Below are 23,279 nucleotides of genomic sequence, written 5' to 3' on the forward strand. Positions count from 1 at the left end.
ACTCTTTGCAAGTGGAAAACTACTCAGTATTTGTGGTCTTTTCAGTTCCTTTTGTGGATATTAAACTGCTTGGTAGCTAAATATACTCTAAAGAGAGGGTACATTTCATATAATTGCTCGATATTCAATTGTCATCAGTAGTTGCGTGGCTGTGGAGGAAAGTGAATGGTTCAATATTCCTTGATAAAAATGCTTATATTAAAGAGCTTAATTTCTTTCTCTACCCATTTACTTCTCCACTGTTTGTTTTTATGCCGACTCTCCCTTTTGTGAATTTGATAGGAAAATATGTAATAATTTTCGCTGTGGTTCTGGCCACAGCTGGTCTGCATATGACATTTTACCTGCAATGTCATGTGCCGAAGTAGTTCATTAATGCTTCCAAAGCAATCGTCACTACATCTTATTTTTTTTTTTCTTGTGTTTTTGACCCAGCAGAATTATGGAATTGCTTTCATTCTGAGATGTAAGTTACAAGATATCAGGGCTTTTGCCTTAACATGTGCTTTATTTTTTCAAAGGTACCAGTGGGAATTCAGCTCCAGAACTGCGAGGGAGACCAGAGCCCTGCAGCATCAAAGAAATATCTGAGCTGTGCTACACTGTTTGAAATTTATAGGCTCTGCTTTGCTCCATGAGTGGGTGCCTCTGCCCTTGAAAGCATGCCAGTGCTCCTTATTTCTTCCATCCATGGGTGGATGGTATTGCCCACATATTTTTGTAAAGCAGCTGGGAGACAAAATACACCATATATTTGGCATATCATTAAAGTAACATTACAATAGCTATTGTGTCTTTGTGTACAGTAGATATTTGTGTCTTTGGACATTAAATCAAGATTTTAGTAGGAGGATAAAAGCAGAGCTTTCATTTTTAGTCAGCTAAAATTTTGATTTCTACATAATTGCATTCATAACACATTCAATGCCTATGATGACTTTATGCCCCTCTACAAAGGGCTCTTCCTCTATGTGAAGAATTGTCAAACCCTTTCTCCAGTCCACTCTCATGAAAGGTGGAACTAAACCTGCAACTTCTAGGCATGTGTATTCCTGCTCCCATAGCACATTTGTGCTCCTTGTCAACCCTGCTAATCCTGTCAATCCTCATGTAGTCTAGTACAACACTTCCAAGAGAAAGATCCCTCCCAGTGTGTCTGTTGGAGGGAGTCCTGTTGGGCTTCCGCCCCATTTCTGTATTTCATGGGGCTCAGGGGTCTCTGCTCTTCGTGGTTGTGACAGAGGAGGAGATGACTGAAACAGGTTTTGGAACAGGGCTGTAGGGAGGCTCAACTGCAGCCCCACTGAACCCCCAGGCCAGGGCCAGATTCCTCTTGGCCAAGTTCATCTCACTTCTACTGGGTTGCACCCATGACATAAAACCTCTGGTGACGCTGAGTGATAATAAAATAAATGCCTTTATTTTTAATAGATGGACAAAACAGACCCCAAACTAGACATTATTTTCCTGAATTTCATGGGCACTATTGAATACAATACAAATGATGTTAAAACATATATATCTATATTATGCTTCTTATCTGTTTTGTTAGTTATAGTCTTTATATAACATCTCTGACACAGACAAAAATATACTTTTTTATTTTTAACAACAGCCACAAATACTGCCCTGATTAATAGCAGACTTACAATAACTTACTGTTTAACTGCACATGGTACTTGATCAAATATGCTTGAAGGGCAGAAGGAAAAATTAGTAACATTTTTTTTTCCTACGAGACATATTTGAAATCCTAAATTATTGCACTATAAGAAAATAAAAGACTAAGTCTGACTTTTACTTTATTTGATCACTTAATGTTTACATTCAGTTCAGGTTCACAAAAGCATGTTTTATTTATAATACACATACTATCCCATATGGACAAATATAGATGAAATTATAACTTTTTTTTTGACATCTCAGCTATGTATTAACTTTGATTTTATGAACACATTTCATGCAAAAGAGGTAAAAAAACCTGTCAAATAATTGTTATTCACAGATGATAAGAATCCCAAAGTGAAATGTATGATCTTGATATGAATATTTTATCTAGAAATCTTAGGCTCAGAAACAATAACCTCTGTGTCTGAAAACAAGCTGTTTACTTCACTAATTGTAGATCCAATTTACTGCACACACTACTACTGTCTACAAATAGCAAAAGTGGAGAAGGAACATATGATGATTCATATGAAAATAAAGTCTACTTAAAGAATCACATCCTATTGGCATTTTGCTTGTAGAAACAACTTGGTTGTATTCTGTTCTCTCTCTCTCTCTCTCTCTTTTTTTTCCCTTTTTTTTTTTTTTTTTCCTGCAGCTATCATAGATATGGCCTTTGGTTATATGATCAGCTTTGTATAAATCTAATAGTAGGATAGCTGAACTAAGGCAAGAAAACTTGTAAACAGACTTTGCATGGGTTGTTTTAGTTTGGATTGTGAAATCATCCAGTCCACAGTGCAGCCCACCAGTGCAGCCACTGCAGCCATTGTTGGACTCATGCAAAGACACCCACGAAGACTTGCCATGTAGAAAGTAGAGCTGAGGTCAAACTATGAATAGACTTCTGTGTTGCTTCTACCTTTTGCATGATAAACCTTCCATGGCTTGTAACAGTGCAATAACCTTTCAGTTTCCTCAGAGAGGACTGGAAAACCTTGTCGGAACCATTTTCTCCCAGAAAGTGTAGTTCCATCTAAACAGGAAAACTTTGCAAAATCACAGTGATCTCACAAGAATATTCAATAGGATAAACAGAATAAAATATTCTGATAATGTTGAAAGCATCTGGGTTGAAATTTTTGGACCAACACATTTTAATTTTTCATTTGACATTTCATAGTAAGTATTTTAAAAGCCTTTATGTTTTTATAGCTATGAGGGAATACAAGAGAATTAAAATACCTTAAAAGAGTCCAGCTAAATCCCCTTGCCCATTTCCCTCTCCTCCCACTCTTGAGAATTTTGAAATACATAATACAGAAATGCTGCTGACCAATATGCAGCTTCTCATAGTGAAATTTTACCAATTCCTAGACAAAAGAAATGTAAGACAAAAATTTCAGGAAAATGTATAAGTAGCTGTAAATCAGGATCCCCTAACTTAATTTGAAACCCCAAAGTAAAACATTAGTTATGGAAACAGGTAAAACTCACTTGGTATTTCCTCATAAAGAGGGATTCAGGCTAGAGGATTTGGGACAGAAATGGATAATAATTCAGCAGTGGCTCTGTTCTTCCCTCCCATTCTTCCATTAGATTCCTTTCTGCTTCTCTTTTCCATTGTTCAATAGGCAATGAACAGGCTGGGCTCGTGTCTGATTTGTGAGATCTGCAGCACCCTGAAGTTCATCAGTACCTTGTTCACTCACCCCACAGGAACTTATCTTTTCTTTGCTATTTTGACTCTTCTAGGGTTTGGTGTAGATCTTGATTTTGTTTTCCTCCACCCAGAACACACCCTAAACTTGTTAACACAGTAATACCGCAGTTCACAATGCATACCCAGAACTCAAATGTAGTAGTATTCCTAATGCAGTGTGTGCAGGAAAAAATAATATCTCTAAAATTAATTTTATCTACATATAAAATATATATATGCCATTAAAACTCCACAAAAGGAGCAAAAACATATCTAAGGATTCAACCTTGAGAAAGTTGATGTCAACACTGAATATACAAGTTGATGGCTTCTTCCTTTAGCAGCAAAACCTATTCTTACACTTTCTATCCTCCAGCATATTTCCTCCTGCTGTAGATGTTAAGAAATTTTCACCAGTGACTAGCAAGAGGAGGATATCTGGATTTCACTTGAATGTTTAGTATCATGCGTAGATATTAAGAAGAATTACTGGAACATAACTCTTAATTGTACTAGCTATGAGATCTCCCACTGTGAAAGGCACGGTACCAATGAGGACAGACACAATCATCTCAGCTATGGGCAAACGGAAACAAAATTGCACGTTCCCTGCTGGCCAGACCAAAGTCAGAAGAGGCTTAATCTCCCTACTTTGATGTTCCTAGCCAGCTTTACAATTTATGAGCGAAGTCTCACCTGTGCCTGACCACTGCTGGTGCTCCATGGAGGCACCAAGCTGGCCCAGGAGGATAGCTGTTATAAAGAAGTCCAGTCTATAAAGACAATGCTGTGTGTTTTGCTGTGCTTGTGGGTTCAGCTTTCCTTTCAGATCACCTCCAAGCTGCTGCTGCTTCTAGAGGTGGACACTTACAGATATGGAAAGCTCTCCACCAAGCTTCTTTTCCCATAGGAAATCATTTTTTTTGGAGAAAAGGTGATTTTCCATGGAAAATTTCCTCTTTTCAGAGTAATCCCAGCAAGTCAAACCTAAAAGACTTTTTGTTGTATTTGAGACTATATATATATATATATATATTTTCTCTTTTAGTAAGTGAAGAATGGGCATTTTCCCCATGGAAAGCCCTTTAATCTTAATTTTTTTTCAAGCAACCTCCTTATTCTCTTTACTTTTCAATATTTGCTCCATTGTTGTGGTTGCTCGGTGTCAGACTGATTTGCTTAGTGTTCATTTTGACGATAAATCAAGATAAGGCTTCTTTCTACAACATTGCAAAGTTCTATTCAGTTTATAAAAATTCTGTCATTTTTCACAAGTTGAGTTTCAACTCCAATTATTGCTTTAAAATGGTTGTTATCCTCCATTGGTGACAGCCACTAAACACAGGAAAAAGAACACCTATAATTACATACTTTGATTAAGGTCATCTTGCATTAGGTATAACATCACTTTAAACTTGTGATTTAATTTGATTTTTTTTTTTAATGAATATATAATGTTTAGCACTCCCATAAGGAATTTATTAATATTTGCACATTTTGCTGTCTTATACAAATAATAAAATATTATATTTGTATTCTTTGAAACATTTTATGAGGAAAAGAATACCAGACCAAAAACCCAGGGAATTTATTTATCTGTCTACTCAGGCAACTAGCTCTTTAGTAATAAATCACTTATAGCTGTGACAATATCTTTTCATACAATTTCAATAAAATGTTGACTGATAGTATTTCAAAGTGACTGTATTATAATTTCTTTATATGATGTCTTAGCTAAATAACTGTTGCACTTTTCTGCTACTTATATTTTCAATTGTAAATATTTTTTTTTAATTACATAGTGTATAGTTCTGTGTGGAAACAAAGGGATTTGAGTGTATCTTTCAGTAAACAGACTATGATCTTATCCAACATGTCAGATAACACCAGATAAGAGTTCCTCCCATGGCTCATAGAACCAACTTAAAGAATTGTGCAGGGGTATTTTATTCCAAAGTTTTGTTTTTCTTCTGATAAAATGCCTCTGACTATTCTTTGTAGAATACCCTGCTTTGAATTGCTTTGTCTGTGGGTATAGGACTTTTTAATTATCTTCTGTGTTGGACAGCTCTGGACTTGAATCAACATAATTAAAGGCTTCCTTGTTTGTGAATGTTGAAGTCAAAGTCAGACTGTGTCGTGGATTTACAGGTGCAAGTTCGTTTAATACAATATTGTCACTTTTTACAAGAGTTGCTTTGTCCATGTGTTCTCTGCTGTACCTCGCAACCACAGCATCAAGGAAGTCCAGCTTTGGTGGTAAAGTCCCACTCTCAAATAAGTATTTGGCTATGTAGGAGACTATAATGTTAGTAAAGAAGGAGGTAAGCATTGCAAGTGTTTTAAATGGGAATCGCTGGATATAGATATTGTTTTCATCTGGATAGCAGCCAGGATAGTAGATCAAGGGCTGAAGGTAAAGGTACGGTTCTCCTCCAGTTATTCTGAGAACAAGGCCAAATAAATATCCTGCAATGGCACCATAGGTGTTGGTTCCTTTAATAAATAGCACACAAAGGAGCTGAGGGAATATGATGATATAAACAAGGTCAGAGCTGAGGTACCACAGGCCGTAAACAGACGAAGCCAGCAGTGCCATCGCTGTTGCTGATGCTCCAAACAGAAAAACAGTGATTCTCATGACCCACACGATTTCCCTGTCTGAGGCCTGCAAAGAAATTGCAGTGTTAGGTGTTTTTTTATGGTAATATACATATGCTTTCATTTATTTCCATTTCTCTCTCTATGTCTTAAGCACAGAAAAAAACAACAACAACAAAAAAAAAGGGGGTGTGGTTGTCAAGTTATTAATCCTTGTGTGTTTGGAAAAATTTGGCAAATTTGATATTGTGTGAAAGAAAAATTAACAACTGAGCTGTAGAATAACTTTTAAAAATAACCACAATATGGATCAACAAGAAAAAAAAACAAAAACAAAAACAAAAACAAACAACTCCATGTAAGAATATATTCTTCTCCATTTCCTAAGAAAACCTCTGACTCTCTAGCCCATTTTATGCCTTTCCTCTGTGTCAAAGGATTTCCTAAGAAATTAGTAATTCAGAAAGATGCCTCATTTCATTAAGTACTTAGGTAAAACTTATGGTTACAACACTTATTAAGAGCTGTTTAGAATAAACTCCAATGCCATGAAAACACTTGAAAGCTGCCTGATCTTTTATAACTGTGTCATCAGTTACAACCACAAATATTTCATGACTTTCAGTGCACTCAATATACTGTTAGGAAAAAAATGTTATACTTTTTCTAGTCATAGGTAGGAATGTGGAGGAGGTGTTTCATTAAGAAATGACACTCTGTGCTTCACCTAGTAAAAGTCTGACCCAGATTTTTCTCTAAAAATAAAAAATGGAAATGTAATCTCACGTTTTGCCGAAATGAGAGCTGGTAAATGTTCCGAGCAAACATAGAACTTGCTGATAATATCGAAGAGTCAGCCGATGACATGACAGCAGCAGATACCGCACCAAGGCCAAAGAACGAGATATAGACTGGACAAAGGTACTGGAGCACAATAGGTAAAATCATATCCGCTTCTTTTTTAGTCATGGGGTCAGGGACACCATACTCAGTCTGATTCCAGGCTGCAACATGGAGAACAGTGTGTTGTGAGTAATGCTAGTAGTCATCAGCTACAGTACAGCTTGACTTCATATACAGTAAAATATTCATACTGCCACATTTTCATTCATATTCAGTGACTGACTTTGCTAGGGCTGGATCTAAGCATTAGAGAGAGGCACAGTCTCACTGATTTCTGTTAAGCAGATTTAATTCTTCTGCTCAGCATTTTTCCTTACCTCTAAGCTAAGTTTGACCACATCCTGTGGTAATGCTCTAGAATGTGTAATATTAAATCTACATGACTCATAAACACCATTTTCCTCAGTAAAACCAACCTGAGATCCAAGTTCATTTGTGATGTGTTTAACTACTCTCTTGAATTATTACTGGCTCAAAGCTCAAAGCCTGGTATTAAACATTTTAATAGAGCATTTCTAACAGCTGAGCTACATGGTCACTGCAATAGGGACAACTCTCACTAAGACAACAAAAGTGACAAGGGTGTTTTGATCAAGACACTAAATTCCTGATAAACGACTTCCCTAAAACAACTAGAATAAAACCACAGTCACTTTACACTATTACTGTTATGATGAAATAAAAATACTAGAATCTCAAGAAAATGTGAGAGAAGCAGCCCTGCAGATCCCAAGGTGAGTGCAGCAGGAGGGCAGGAGGTGCTCCAGGCAGGCAGCAGCAGTTCCCTTGCAGCCTGTGGAGAGGCCCCTGGTGGAGCAGGATGTCCCCCTGCAGCCCATGGGTCCCACATGGAGCAGATCTCCATGCTGCAGTCCATGGAGGAGCTCCCGGTGGAGCAGGCGGATGTGGCCAGGAGGAGACTGCAGCCCATGGAGAGCCCCTACTGTAGCACTTCTTGGGGGAAGATGTAGAAGAGGATGGATGGGGGGAAGGTATTTTTAGTTTGCTTTTAGTTTCTCGCTGCTAGTCTGCTAGTGATGGGCAACAAATTATATTAAACTCCCTGTCCTGAGTCTGTTCTGCCCATGATGGTAACTGCTGAGTGACCTCCCTGTCCTTATCTCCAACCATGAGATTTTTTTTTCCTTAATGGGAAAAAATTAAAAATGTAATGGGGTTTTCACACATTTATTATACTACACATTTGTAATTCTTTACCTGTGGATGCTCCAATTGCACCAATGAGTACTGCAGGAAGAGCCATCACAAGACAGCCAAAAGCAGCCAGAAATGACAAAACTTGAGCATATGTGGCAGATGATGAAGAAAGAACCCGCTGGAAATATGCTTGCCATGGGATTCCTCCTAATGTCTGCAAAAACAATGAACAACATCCTGTTATTGAGGGCTGACACTGGATTTCTTTGCTATCATCACATAGAGAGCGAAGAGAAACATCTCTTGAATACTGAAAGCTATGACGATGCTCTTTCATTTATTTATTGAATACCAGTCAGTTAGTAATAGCCGTAACTTGCATTCTTGCAAGTAATGTTAAACCTTTGTAAGACTACTAAAATCCCACTCTTTTAGGCAAGTTTTCCTTTGTACAATTAGCAACAAGACTTCACATTTGTGTAGTTCTGCAATTTCAAGGTACTGTGAGCTGCATAAATAAATAAATAAATAAAGCCTTACAAAAAATTATAAAATAGTATTGGTATATCTCATATTTGGAGAACTTGGCTTCCAGCACCCTTCTCTCCTCAAAATTAGATTAGTTGCTGATAGGATTTGAAAGCAAAATTTTATCTTCCACTATGAATACGTGACCATCTAAACAAGGCAACAAGATATGTGTACATTCAGCCAGAGAATCTGAAAATAATTTTTCCACTGTCTTGATCAAATATGATACCACTATAAATTATGGGCAAAACAGTAAAAGAATATTTTATTTGATGGTGGTAACTTCTCTTGTTTTGGGTATATATAAATGAAAATCCTATTTAGACTTAAAGTTATACCTGCAAAATATGATATAAAGGAAAAGTTATGCCTGCAAAATATGATTTAAAGGAGTCTTATCAAAGGCTGAAAAGCGAGTGCTAAAATTCTGTCCTCAGAACAACATTTGAATAGCGTCCACTAAGTAAATAAGTGCCTATGACTAAACGGTATGGAAAGAAAATAAAGCAAATTGCTCACTAAACACGAACAGTCCAGTTCTACACACTGAATGAGGCAGGAGGCATTTGGATCTAATAGTGTGTATCCAGGTGTTTCATATATGCTTCATGCACACACAGCCATCAAATGAATGTTTCACAGGCAACTCAGATTTTGACATACTATTTTTGAGTGCTTTCCTTTGCTGTATTAATAACATTCCCCTAACAAAGCTTTCAAAGTATGTGTAAATTTCCTGAGCTCTAATAAAACAAACAAGATGAAAAGGAAATGTGTCACAATCTTGCAACATCAGAGCTTTCCTTTGTTCATCAGCAGAGATGAAACCTTCAAACTTTCAACACAGAATTCAGCTATTTGTGCTAATGTCATACACCTGCTCTCTGAGAATGTCTAAAAAAAACTAATCTGGATAAAATGATGCATTTTACTAACTCTATTGTTAGAAAACTCTGAAGATTTTTGGCTGAGATTGTTTAAAAAAATACAAACAAAGAAATCGCAAACTAGAGTATGATAACGTGCTGTAGAGTTGCTCGGGGACACTGAGAATGGAAAATGTTTTCTAATGGAAAGCACTTAATAACCACCAATCCCATGTGTAATATAGGGGTGTTAAATAATGAAAACCCTCAGTTCATTCTGGCATGTGTGTATGAATTCATCCATCCATCTCTGTAAACCTTCTTCTACATCGCCTACACCTTAAGGAATATTTAATCATTTGTGTAATGTATTTATTGCCTTCTGCAATATATAAAATCTTTTGCCAAGAATGACATCAGTTAAATATTAGCCACACACTTTTAATTAATTTTAGTATAAGTCAAGTCTTGCAGCCTGATGATATTTAAATTGCATTCCTGGCACTGCTGACTTTGACAGCCATGCTACAATATTGTACTGATATTTCACTGAACTCATTCAAATGTGCAGAAATATTTAGCAGGAGTCAAGAGGTTAAGAGTTTTCAGGTTTCTGGAAACACAGATAAACTTTTTTTTTTTTTTTTTTTTCAGCTGTAACAGTAACACAGTGTGAGCACTTAGATAGTTCATTCCTTCACACAAGCCATCACTTACCAGTAAAAGAAAATTGTCCAGCCATGTGTAAATATCAAGTGAGTTGATAGATCCGAGCCAAGGTGCTTGGTGCACCTGGTGCACAGCTGTGAACCCAATGTCTGTTACTGCAGGATGGGACATCGCAAAGGGTACACTGATCCACTGTAACCAAAGAGAAACACTTAGTTCAATTCTAATGTAGGCATGATAAACCCATGAAATTATATTAATTATTATTATTATTATTTTATCTTTTTCTTGCATGCTGCTAATCAAATTGCAAGTTGACTTGCAGAACAGTCAGACTATGTGCCAGAGGAAAATCTCCAAAATCTGGAGAGTTTGGTAAGAGATGGCTTACCTCTGTCCTGGACAGTATGAGTGTAAGTAGAGGATTAATCAGTGTAAATCATACCACCAGCAGGAAAGACACATTTATATATTTTCATTACGTTTTCCCTAAACTCCACATATAGTCTTCACACCCTTTCCTGGACCACAATATAGAGCAATATCTACATATAAAAGCATGCAAAAGCATCAGGATTTCTCAGTATAGGGGGACGAGACATCACAAACACAACTGAAGAATTGTAAATTTGTTTCTAATTCAACAAAAGCTGTATCATAACAAGAGAGGGGTGCTTTTAGTGAATCCCCAGATCTCCTGCTTGGGTTGGAAGGGACCTCAAAATCATCTAGTTTCAACCCCCCTGCCATATGCAGGTTGCCACCCACCAGATCAGGTTGCCCAGAGCCTTGTCCAGCCTGGCTGTGAATACCTTCAGGAATGGGGCATCCACAACTTCTCTGGGCAGCCTGTTCCAGTGCCTCACCACCCATTGAGTGAAGAATTTCCTCCTAACACCTAATCTAAATCTTCCCTCTTTAAGTTTAAAACCATTCTCCCTCATCTTGTCGTTATCTGTCTGAGCAAAAAGTTTCTCTCTATCTTTTTTACAGGCCCCCAATAAGTACTAAAAAGCTGCAATGAGGTCTCTTCAAAGCCTTCTCTTCTTCGGGCTGAACATCCCCAGCTCTTCCAGCCTTTCTTCATAAGAGAGATCCTCCAGCCCTCTGATCGTCTTCATGGTCCTCCTCTGGACCCTCTCTAACAGATCAACATCCTTTTTATGGTGGGAGCCCCAGACCTGGGTATAACACTCCAAGTGATAGAGTGGAGGGGGACAATGACCTCCCTTGACATGCTGGCCACTCTTCTGTTGATACAGTTGACATTCTGTGTTGCAAGCTTGCACTGCGTGTTGACCTTTTTGTCTATCAGAACTCCCAAGTGCTTCTCTGCAGAGCTGGTCGTAATGAGTTCTTCTCCCTGTCTGTACTCATGTCCAGGATTGCTCTGACCCAGGTGCAGTACCTTCCACTTGGACTTGTTGAACCTCATTAAGTTCACATGGACCCCATTTTTATAGCTTGTCCAGGTCCCTTTGGATGGCGTCTCTTCCTTCTTTGGTATAACTGTACCACTCAGCTTGGTGTCATCTGCAAACTTGCTGAGGGTGCACTTGATCTCATTGTCTATGTCATTGATAAAGATATTAAACAGCAAGGGTCTCAAGATAGATCCCTGAGGGACACCACTTATCACTGGCCTCCACTTGTACATAGAATCATTCACTACCACTCTCTGGGTACGGCCTTCAAGCCAATTCCTTATGCACCCTTCAAATCAAGTTTGGAGATTGGGGGTGTCATATGAGACTGTATCAAAATCCTTACAGAAGTCCAGGTAGATGATATCAGTTGGTATAAATACACACACACACACATATAAAACACATACACATATAACATATAATACTCAGTGCAAGATGTGTTACAGCACTTTTGTAAATCAAGAACAATTTCACTCTGGGTTATTCACTATTTTCAGTTTCTCTGTTTTTGATCTGAACTAAAAAATCAGTTGTGAAACTCTTCCCAGAAACAGTTCCTGCCAGAAGACGGGTTTCCTTCACCAACAGACTTTTTGTGCAACTCAACCTTTTCCAACTCATTTTTCAGTGGTATCTCAGTAACTTACGTTAAGAACATGGTAGTTCTTAACTGAAATGAAAACCAGTCTTTATGCTCTCTGGAGCAGACCATTGCAAGCACAGCATCCTTAAGCCTTCAAAGATATCCAAATACAAGCAGATTACCGCAGTCCTAATGATTAGATTTAAGTGTATGGAGGTGCAAGGAGATGGGAAATCAAACATCCTCCTCTTTGTTGCTCACTAATTGCAACCACTTGTGATGAAGGCATGAATTATTGCTATGTTTTGCAGCTCTGCCTATTAATTGGGATGTTTATCAAGTACAGTTTCTCAGTTACATATTAAACTTTGCCAGTTGGAAAACTCAAAATCCATCCTTTCTCAATGTCTGCTTAGGCTTTTCTGGGAAATATCACCAAAATGTTTCAACCAAGATATTTGGAGGAAAAAATAAATATAAAATAAATATACTGCCAAAATGAAAGGATGCTTTGCTTTATGCTTTTTTTTTTTTTTTTTTTTTTTTTTTTTAGAAATTTACAGCAAATAAGGATGTCAAATGGATTTATTGTTCTTTTTGAATCTTAAGTCTCATACATGTCAAAGTGATGATCTTCTGAAGAGATGTAGTTTGCACATACTCAGATGAGATTTTCATGAGGTAAATTTCTGAAGGTCCATATGCAGCCTCCATGCCACAGCCTAGGATTTAATAGGGACTGTATTGCAAACACATTATGAGCTTTTGTAATCCATTCTGGATCCTGACAGCAACCTAGCTCTTGGTGATCTCAAGGACTACTTCTATATTAGAAAACAGAACAAGTCAAGACACTTTATCTGGCCCTGCAGTTCACTGTCATGTCGCAGCTCACATCTGTACATCTAGGTTTCCTTTCCCTGCTGAAAAAGACAGCCCTGAACTGCTCCTGGGAATTGTCTGGGGAAGCACTAGTTGGCATGGGTCAAAACAGTACCAGAACTGTCAACAATTAAATAGTATAGATGACCTTATATTTTTACCTAGGCACTGTTTAGCTTGCTAACACAGACATAATCCTAAATTCTCTTCTCTTGCCCAATTTATTCTTTGAGCACTTTCTAATGAGAGTAGGAAAATCACTTTTTTGAATGGAGCAGAAATAAAACAACAGCTTGTGGAAGTGAAGTAGAAATTGGGACTTTATGTTGTGACTAGGAGCTCAGGGGTAGTAGTAAAAGGTAGCTAAGGACTTGGAACTTGTGGGACTGAAAACACAGAAAAAAATGGACTTCTACATGACAGCTAGGAGTTTAGAATGGAGAATTAATAATATAGGTGAGATGAAGAGGCAGTAAATAATGTGGGTACAGCACAGAATCAGGGAATGACTGACTAGACAAGGTAAAGACACAGACTGGAGCAGAGAATTGCAGTTGTGGGTACAGGAGAGTGTGAAGGGAAGGAGAGAAAATACATGGGGTTGTATGGAGAAAACCAGGGAAGTACATGGGGTGCCTGGGATGGGCCACTGTTTACAGCGGCATAAGGAAGAGGCTGTGCCTGAAATGAGGAGACAGTGTAGCTACCAGAAGTGATTAATAACAAGCATCGCCTCTCTGTTAAGGAACAGACATTAGAGGAATAAACAGTAAAGCTCTATGCCAGCGGGAATACAAACTGCTCCAGAGTCTGTAGGGGAACCTGGGACATTGAGCCTGTAACATCTACTGTGACACTTGCTGTGAAAATGTCCCATCTCATCTAAAACCTACAGCATGACCATTTAGGTGCTATCTGAAGCTTCCAGCTTCTCATGACTCCTACGGTAATGCATGTGATTTCTTCTACATGATGTTATTATTTCATATTTTAAATGGGAAATTACATATAGTGCCCAACCTGGATTAAAAGAGCACTATTAAAGCTACAGAACCAACCATATAGAAGACTGCTACACAGCCTTTGTTTGTCTTCCCTTCCCTGTAAGGTTCATGCTGCCTTTAATTACAGGATCTCATGTTATTCCCACAGGATGAGGGTCTTTATTAGTGCATGAGTGATTTACTTTATTTTGGGAATTTATGTAATGTATGGGAATTTATGTAATGTACACCATCTGTGGAACCTGAATGGTTTGCAGATATTAACATGCACGTTAGGGAAGGAGTCAGTATTTTCCCCACTGTACAGGTGAAGAAAAGAAGTGTGAGCGAAGAAGCTCTGGAATAACTTCTCATCAGAGGTGGCCAGCTGGAACTTGGATTTGCTTTTTCAGAGTATTTAGCACCATTCCCATGCAATCAATTACAACTGGGAGTGCTTAGCATTTCTGCAAATAAGGCCACAGGCCTCATGATAAGACACCACAGAGTGAGGACTCACACAGGGTTGGCTAGTGGCCACCTGTGCAGGCAGTGGCTGAAGCAATTTCCCTAGGGCTGCCCAGGAACTCCAGTGAAAGCAGAGAAACAAACCTGGGTCCCCCAAGGCAAAATTCAGCTCCTTCACCTTGAGCCACCCTTTTATCTCAGCCTGTCACAGTTCTCTGCACAACTGTGACAATCTATTACTGGCACTGGCAAGAAAAGACAGCAGCTTCTTTGATTGCAGCCTTATGATCTGACCCCTGGTTGCATTGCTATTTTTCAGAGTAGAGTCAAAGAACAGTAGTAAAACAGGAAAAGGCTGCCCACAAACATATCATTGATAACTGATGGACAAATCATACCATCATATTTGAACAGCAAGACCATATCACAGGCACTGGAACGAGATATGGTCTTATAGGCAGATAGGGAAAGAATCAGAACCATTACTACTCTGACTTAGATGCTCAGCAGGAAAATTACCTCTTGCCAGCAGTATTGTCCGAGTATGGGCTGTACTTTGGTGTAAATACAGATTCTAAAAGTCATTGCTCTGTGAGTGAAGATATTTTTTCTCTGCACTCTCAGTGAAGACACAGTTCCAAAATCTCTGCTGGGCAACAGGTCTCAGTATTTGTCATAATTCTCAAGGAAAAATCTTCAACAAAGGGGAAAAAAAGCCAAGCTTACCAGCCCCAGGAAGATGCAGAATAGCTGAACAACATCGGTGTAGGCCACAGAATAAAGCCCACCCACAAGAGTGTACATAGTTGCAATCAGGGCAGAAACAATGACTGAAATATTGATATTAATGTCAATGATCACACTTATGGTGGCACCTGTGGGGAAAACAAAACAAAACAAAACAAAACACTGTGTTAGTGTATGTCACAAAATGATGAGAAGGTTCACCTCTGTCAGGTTGTGTATACACGTACTGGTCTGCTATCCAGTCTGACACTGCAAAAGCATGAAGACATAACCCCCTCTATCTTCTGAACATCCCTCTGCACCTTTGATAGGAGTGAGAAAAGGAAGACTCCTGTTGGTCTAAATTTAAGATCTATCACTTTGCAGGTTCTTACCAAATGGAGAAGGATCCCAACAGCTTTTCCTTACAGAACTGCTCAAGCTCTGCAAAGACTACAATTTTCTGCATGTGGAAAAACCACATATAGACACTGGAAGCCTCCCTGGATGAGTTACAGTTGCATAGGAACAAGTGTATAAATGCAGTAAAGATACTGTTTTGTATCTCTCTTGTGCTCTGAGCTGTCCCCTTTTGACCAGGGAAGAATCATTCATTGACTTTTCTAAAGTGTCTTTGAACTATTTACATGGGAGAAAGTTGGGTTTCTTTGCAAACTGGAGAATACAGCAACCGTTGTTGACCTGGAAAACAAGCTTTCCTGCAAGCACCATCAAACAAGATTTCAGTTGTAGAAAACAGACCACAATGTTGAGCTTGCCAGTCAGTCTTCACAAAACAGCTTGTAGAATCAACTTCATTGCCCTCTAGGACTTTCTGGTCCTTCTCTTAAAAGTTGCTTTCCAGCTGGTCAGTGCCCAGCCTGTACTGGGGCATCAGGTTGTTCTTTTCCAGGACTTGGCGTTTCCCTTTGCTAACCTTCATGAGCTTCTTGGCCATTTCTGCAGTCTGTTGAGGTCCCTCTACATGGCAGCACGACCCTCTGATCTGTCAGCAACTCCTCAGAGTTTTATTTTCTTCAAACTAACTGAGGATGCACTAGGGCCAATCATCCAGATCATTAATGCAATTATTACAGAGCACAGGACTCACTATTAAGCCTGGAGGAACTCCACTGGGTGAGTGGCCATCTCAGCTGGATTCTCAGAAGTCACAGACTTCTGAGACTGGCAGCTCAGCTACTTTTCAGTCCTCCTCACTGTCCACTTCCTTACTATGTACTTCATCAGTTTATTTATATTATGGGAGACAGTGTCAAAAGGTCTTGCTGGAATCTTCAAGATGCACTGCTCTCCCTTTTTGGATCAGGCCAGTCAGCTCATCAGGGAAGGAATCAAGTTAGGCATTTTTCCCCTTCACAAATCCATGCTGACTCCTCCCAATCCTCCTGTTACCCCTCATTTGTTTGGAAGCATTTTCCAAGTTTATTTGCTTCATCACCTTCTCAGGGATCAAGATGAGGCTGACCAGCCTTTGGTTCTCTGTGCCCTCCATCTTGACCTTCTTGGCGGTGGGAGTGGCATTTTTTATTTGTATTTCTTCCAATCTTCAAGAACATTCCTGATCACCACAATCTTTAGAATATTACTGATTGTGTCCTGGCAATGCCATCAACCAGCTCACTCAGCAATGCATTTTGTGAAGCCCCACAAACTTGTGTCTGTTCAGTCTATTTAAATGTTTCCTAACCTGATCCTTTTCCAGCAAGTCTTCCTAGCCCTGAACTTTCCTAGGGTTTTCAGGGTCTGGATATTCCTGAAGGTTGGTCTGAACAGCAAAGAACGAGGCAAGAGTCACTAAGTACCTCAGCCTTCCCATATCCTTTGACCTCAGGTCTTCTTTCCCATTCAACAGCAGGCCTACATGTTACCTAGTTTATGTACATTTAGGAACCATTCTTTTTGCCCTCTATTGTCAGATTCAAATGTGTATGGACTGGCGTTTCTAAACCCAACATGCTCAGGTAACATTTCAGTATTCCTTCCAGGTAACCTCTCCTTGCTTCTGCATTTGAATACTTCCTTTTTATGTCTGATTCTAGCCAGGAGCTCCTTTTTCATCCATGCGGGTCTCCAGACACCTTTGCGTGTTTTACTGATCATCAGGGTGGACCGTGCATGGAGGAGGTGATCCATGAATATCAACTGGTTCTCCTGAACCCCTGTTCTCCCAGGTGTCATCTCCCATGGGATTTCTCCAAGAGGAACCCTGAAGATACCAAAATCTACTTTCCCGAAGTCTGTTGCTGTGATCCTGCTTTTTGCTTTGTTCCTTCCTCTCAGGACCCTGAACTCCACCATCTCCTGAATACTGCAGATAAGACTACCTGCAGCCTTCACATCCCTAACTATTTCTTCCTTGTTTGCAAATATCAGGTTCAGCAGAGCAATGCCATTCATCAATTCCGTGGTTATTTTTTCCAGGAAATTGTCAGTGTATTCCAGAAATCTCCTGATTTTTTTGTGTCCTCCAGCAGCATCCTTCTAGCTGCTATCAAGGTGTTTATACACTTGCCTTAGATGTATTAGCTATTTCAAGTGATTGAAGTCTTTTAACACTATGTTTAAAATTCCTTCTCTTTCTAATTAGGGTACTTTATATTAAACGCTTAGCAATAACTTTAAATTCTTGCAGATACGGCAGGTGAATATTCTTGACCACATAGGTGGAAAAGTTCTGGCAGTACAACACAGCATGATGTATGGTATATGAGAGTTGCAGAGAGCCAACAGGCTTTTTGTTCTACGTTGAGTCTTCAAGATTCATGTGTTGTAGAATTACAGACTTGAACTTCTTTCACAAACTGAAAGTCCTGTCTTTCCCTTCTATAACCCTGCCAAGCAAGGAATCATGAGAATCAACAAGTGAAGAGTACTGGGATTAAACATTCATCAGTGAGGACAGACGTGCAAATTCAGGAGATATAATATAAATACGTCTATTCACAGATAGTTACAATTTTCAAAGACCTTTATTGTCACTGATAGTCTTTAGCTGTCAGCCATTAATATAAAACAACTAGAAAGGCATTCACATCACTTGCTTTGAAATATCACAGATTAGCTTGTCCTCAATCAAAAAGAAAGTATATTCCAAATACTCAGAGAGTTCTTCAAGCTATTCAACTCCTATCACCTCAGCATGTAGTTTGTTCTTAGTCCTTTAAGGGTTTTGTGATGAAATTGTGGTAAACAAGCTCCCCATTGCTTTGCAGTTCATCAGAGCACAGTTGGAGAGTACCTTCAAAATTTATTTTCTGTTTAAAATAGCTTGTGCTAGAAAGCATTGCTACATGCATGTGCACTATGAGTATGATTAGCTGGTAAAAGTCAACTGCTGGTGCTTCAGCTCAAGGGCTTTCTCACTTCTTGAAGGGATTGCTAAATTCAAACCTGAAATATAATTAAAAACCCTGGAAACTGATTTATTTTTCAGGACTGGATGAGAAGTTACATGATTTTCTATTGAGTCATAGTTCCACTAATTCTCTGTATCCTTTCTTGAATCATAAATATTTTCTTCATTTTGTCTAGTAGAAAGCCATGTCAGCAGATAGAATAATATTTAAATTTATTTACCTGCATCTTGATTTACTTCTATTATTTGTGCTATGGAAAGTTGTCTTTTTTTTTTTTTTTTTAATGTAAAAGGTTATTTTGTTTAGATGCATTGTCAATGGTGTTCCACATTTGTCAGGGAAATTTTAGCTTTCTCTTGTGGTCTCAATGGTATAAAAGAGAAGCTCAATCAGCTTTGACATAAAAAGCATACTTGCAATGACTCATGTCACCCTCACTGCTAAGGGAAATTTGTGTCTAAATCTTTCCATGCTGCTTTGAGAAGGGACCACTTAAGGATACCTGAAAATGAATAGATATCTTGCATGTCTTTCCATTACCAAAATAATCAATGGAGTGCCGTTATTAGTTTTGACTACTGATTACCATAGGACCAACACAACTTCCACACTCTTCATCATTTAGTTAGGATAGTTAGCATTTGAAACCAGGCTTTTTATATATTTCTGATTTTCTTAATCATTTACAACCATTACAAGTTATTTTTTATAATGCTAATTCCTTACCTAAGGCTGAGAAGATGGCAGCAGCCCAGAACATTTCTCCCATTAAAGCTGGAATAAACAGGAGACCTCCCATCCTTTTTCCATAAATCTGTTGAAAAGGGTCTAGCATTGTCACATAACCTTTGGATCGCATGGGTTTTGCAAAAAACAGACCACCTACAAAAGAAAAGTAGCAGAAGGCTGCAGTGGAGAAATGTGTTGCTATTAAAGGGTAAAACATAGAATTTGAATTAAAGGTACAAATATATATATACACACATATATGTATTTAAGAAATAGGTACAATTAAAATATCTGCTAGGAACTCTAACTTTACATCTATCTACAGAGTTACATAAACAAACTCACACTATTCATGTCTATAGTGTGATAATGAACAACTAGTGTTTTAATTTGCCTGGTTCAGTTTACTCCATCTTCCACTATGGATACTGTCAGGGTTTTGTGTAATTTTTTATCAGCCTAAGGAAATGTTTTTTTCTACCTAATTCTGTTCATACTCAGAGCTGAACCCAGCATGGCTATGGGTCTGATTTCTTTACATGAGGCTACTCTAAAAATAAAACTGTCTGGGATTCCTGGATCAGAAATATGAGTTCACACATGGTATAGTATGCACACAGCAAGTGTGATTCTTCCAGGACAATTCAGATTTATAATGTATGCTTAAATCAACCCTACTCCACCTGGAGGGTAGGTCAAATGCCTTCTGGGCTCTGCAGGTGTCAGGCTCCCTGAACATTCATCATTCACTTATTTCTGTGCATGCTCAGAAATGTTGATATATCACAGTTCTTCTCTGCCTGGCTTGCATATGTGCTGTATATGTACATAAATGTATAAAGTCCTCATATTTCTAACACGTTTCTAATATACAATCTACAAATTCCTTTTGGTTGGGAGGAAAAAAAAAAAAGAAAAAAAAAAAGGATACATCTCTGAAAAGCTGAAACAGCCATTAACCTGTCTTGTTAATACTTGCACGTCTACAGCTAAGTAGACTTCTCTCACAGTAAAACTGCTGAAATACAATATATAAACTACATTTAAAAAACTATAAGATGAGGGAGATCCTAATAAGATCAACTGTCCAGTATTTGGAGACCTTTAGTTACGTTCTTCATCACAATATATGTGATCTATCCATTGTATTGTCCAGAAGATTTTCTGAGTTTCTCTGTCATACCTTATACCATTGATATTTCTTCATTTCATTGAATTCCCTGAACTGCAGGTACTTGCTTACCAATCATAATATATTTATACCCCTTGTGTTACACTCTTTTTAGACAGATAATTTGCAGGCAGAAAACATCCAGTTGTTTTTTTTTTTTTCTACTATTTTTGCATTGTTCATGAATCCCATTCCTATTCTACTTGTTATATCATCACTACAAAATGCAGCTAAAACAGGAAAAAAAATCACTGGTAATATAATCTATTAGGCCATTCAAACATCTGTCAAAGGTAATAGGAGATATGTTAACCTTTAGAATTGAATTGGTTGAAAAATTAGAAAAAATAGTATACAGCAGAGCATTGAATTACCAGGGAGATTGATTTAATCTTAAATCCTTCAGTCTGAAACAATAATATTTCTTCTATAGTTCTATTCTTGTATTTATCATTTTTTAAAGTGTAAACAACTCTTCCTCCTGCCCCTAAATCTTCACGTACAAATCATACCTACAGATATGCTTTCTTTGCTGTGCTCTGCGAAGGGATGTGTGGTCACATGATGCAGACATTTATTTTTTTTCTCTGCAGTGGCCTACACTTATCAGTTCAGGGAAAAAAATATGGATTTCATTAAAAAAACAACAACAAAAAACAGCTGCAAATGCAAAAAGGGAGCATCTAACTCACCCCCTATTATTAATTTTGCCAATTCTACAGAGGTTATGAGCCTGGAAAATGCTTATGGCTATGATCTTAATGATCACTTAATGACACAGATCGATCATGACCCTCATGACCTCAAAGTGATATCAACTGTTCTTCAAGCAGACATCTACCATTACTGTTTGCCTTACAGGAAATAACGCTGCTGCCAGGGATGGGAACTACTGTTGGAACTAGAGCTGGCCTGCATACACCAGGGAGGAACATGCATCATGTGGAAGGTTTCTGCATGGGAAGAGAGGAGAACCAAGACAGGCCATAGGAAAGCACTTCCAAGGGGAAAATGAGTTGTACAGGAAGAAATGATAGGGGCAAGAAGAGCTGGAAAAACAACTAAAGGGAACATAGGGACAGACTAGCTGGGAGGACCATGAGAAAAGGCTTGAAATAGATTGAGAGGCTAAGTATTGTTAAAAGTCTAATATACCAGTAGTATTAATAAAAGATGAAAAACAAAGGATCATTTTGGCAAACATATTCTTTCTAAGCAGTTGCACCAGCACTTCCATTAGGGACATGATCTGTTCACAAACAGAGGATACACTTGACAGCTTTGTGGAGCATTCATCATGGCTTACAAGGCAACATTTCTGTTGTGAGCTGCTCCATGCAGTTGAGACATGATTAGAGATTTTTTAATGATATTAAGGAAAGTAAGGAAGGTCTAAGACTAAATTTGGGGAGTTACAGAACACAGCATTAAAATTACAATGCTGCTTGTATCTTATACACCAACCATACACACTACAGGATTGAGTATTTACATTTTGGCACATGATTTGGAGTTTTTTACTATAGTTAAAAGGACATTTAACAAATTTTAAGGCAACAAGCTGGTTGTGCTCCAGGCTACCTGCCTAAAATTAAGTAAGTTATTTATACTCTCACTGAAGATTTAAAGACGTAAGTAGTTCTGTAATATGCAAGTATATTTGCCACTTTTGAAGTCCAAGATTTAGAATATTATCTGATAGTCTGAAAATCAGTAATCTGATATTATGTTCCAGATCATATAGATTCTTAAAGAAAACATGAATATATAAAACCAAGCACATATAATTAGCACACGCCCAAACAAACAAACAACAAACAAAATCCCTTTCTTATTTTGAACCCCATAGATCACTATGGTGGTCATAACCATCTAGGTCTTGATGAGACATTCAGGGCACTGGAGATATGAAACTACTCAAAGTGATTTCCCACTTTTCCTTTTAATAGCCTAAGCCTATCAGCAAAAGGGATCTAGTTTACTTCAGTGTCCTTTTATCAGACCCTAGTGGTGTCATTTCAGATGATGGTCTTGTCATCAGAACTGTTTAAAACCAGAGGCTGTTAGCTTCAGTTGCTTGCTTACCTAAAACCAGACTAAGGGAATAACCAATAGGTGCCTGAGCCCAAGCTAGACCATAGCCTGGGACATATACAGCTTCTGCTGTCCCGTTGATGTAACCTCCTCCAACCCATGTGGCTGAAAAAGAAGAAGAAAAAATATTTAATGCCCACAAAGAAGGAAAACGTCCCATGTTGTAGAATGAAATCATCATCACTTATAATATTGCGATTTTTTATTGTGTGTACTGTACAAGTCCCAGACACGACAACCTTCTATAGAATGTAGTCCTAATCCAAAATTTTACAACTTAAAACATATGAAAGAGAAACCAGATGGACCCTGCACAGTCAGTGAAAATGTGAGGCCCGAGTCCCTCACTACTTTTTTTACAATGAATGAAGCATATCAACTCATTAATCATTACCATTTTCTTTGTGTTAGTCCAAATGAAGGAGGGAGAGCAGAGGAAAAACAATAAACAAAAAAATGACAAAGTCACCCCAGTTGAGAAAACTCAGAGCATTTAAACTAGACAAGAGTTTAATTCATCCATCTTTTAATAGGGCTTTTATGAAAAAAGTGCCTTTAAAATCTTACTGAATTTTAAGTTGTGGCTACATGAAGCATATTTATTAAATTCTGATTTCCCTGAGTAGAGAAATCCTTATATAGGGCTATGATGGTTTTGTACTGCTATTTAAGTTCTGAAAGTTTTCTCATTTATTTTTGTGTTCCCTGAAGATATATTCCAGAAGTGAATTGTACTATCTG

General features: G+C 38.2%; 1 protein-coding gene across 1 annotated transcript in view; it reads right to left on the reverse strand.

The window, feature by feature from the left end:
* Window positions 1-1,398: 1,398 nt before the first annotated feature.
* Window positions 1,399-23,279, reverse strand: part of SLC5A7 (solute carrier family 5 member 7) — a 28,021-nt gene continuing 6,140 nt past the window's right edge. Inside the window, exons 3-9 of the mRNA XM_068679518.1 lie at window positions 22,530-22,643; window positions 19,271-19,426; window positions 15,168-15,316; window positions 10,147-10,290; window positions 8,093-8,246; window positions 6,758-6,975; window positions 1,399-6,038 (exon numbers count right to left, since the gene is read on the reverse strand). Of these exons, the coding sequence (XP_068535619.1) occupies window positions 5,415-6,038; window positions 6,758-6,975; window positions 8,093-8,246; window positions 10,147-10,290; window positions 15,168-15,316; window positions 19,271-19,426; window positions 22,530-22,643 (1,559 nt within the window). The 3' untranslated portion in view covers window positions 1,399-5,414. The remainder of the gene's footprint in view (window positions 6,039-6,757; window positions 6,976-8,092; window positions 8,247-10,146; window positions 10,291-15,167; window positions 15,317-19,270; window positions 19,427-22,529; window positions 22,644-23,279) is intronic.

This window comes from Anas acuta, chromosome 1 (genome assembly GCF_963932015.1).
Source record: "Anas acuta chromosome 1, bAnaAcu1.1, whole genome shotgun sequence".
Lineage (NCBI taxonomy): Eukaryota > Metazoa > Chordata > Aves > Anseriformes > Anatidae > Anas > Anas acuta.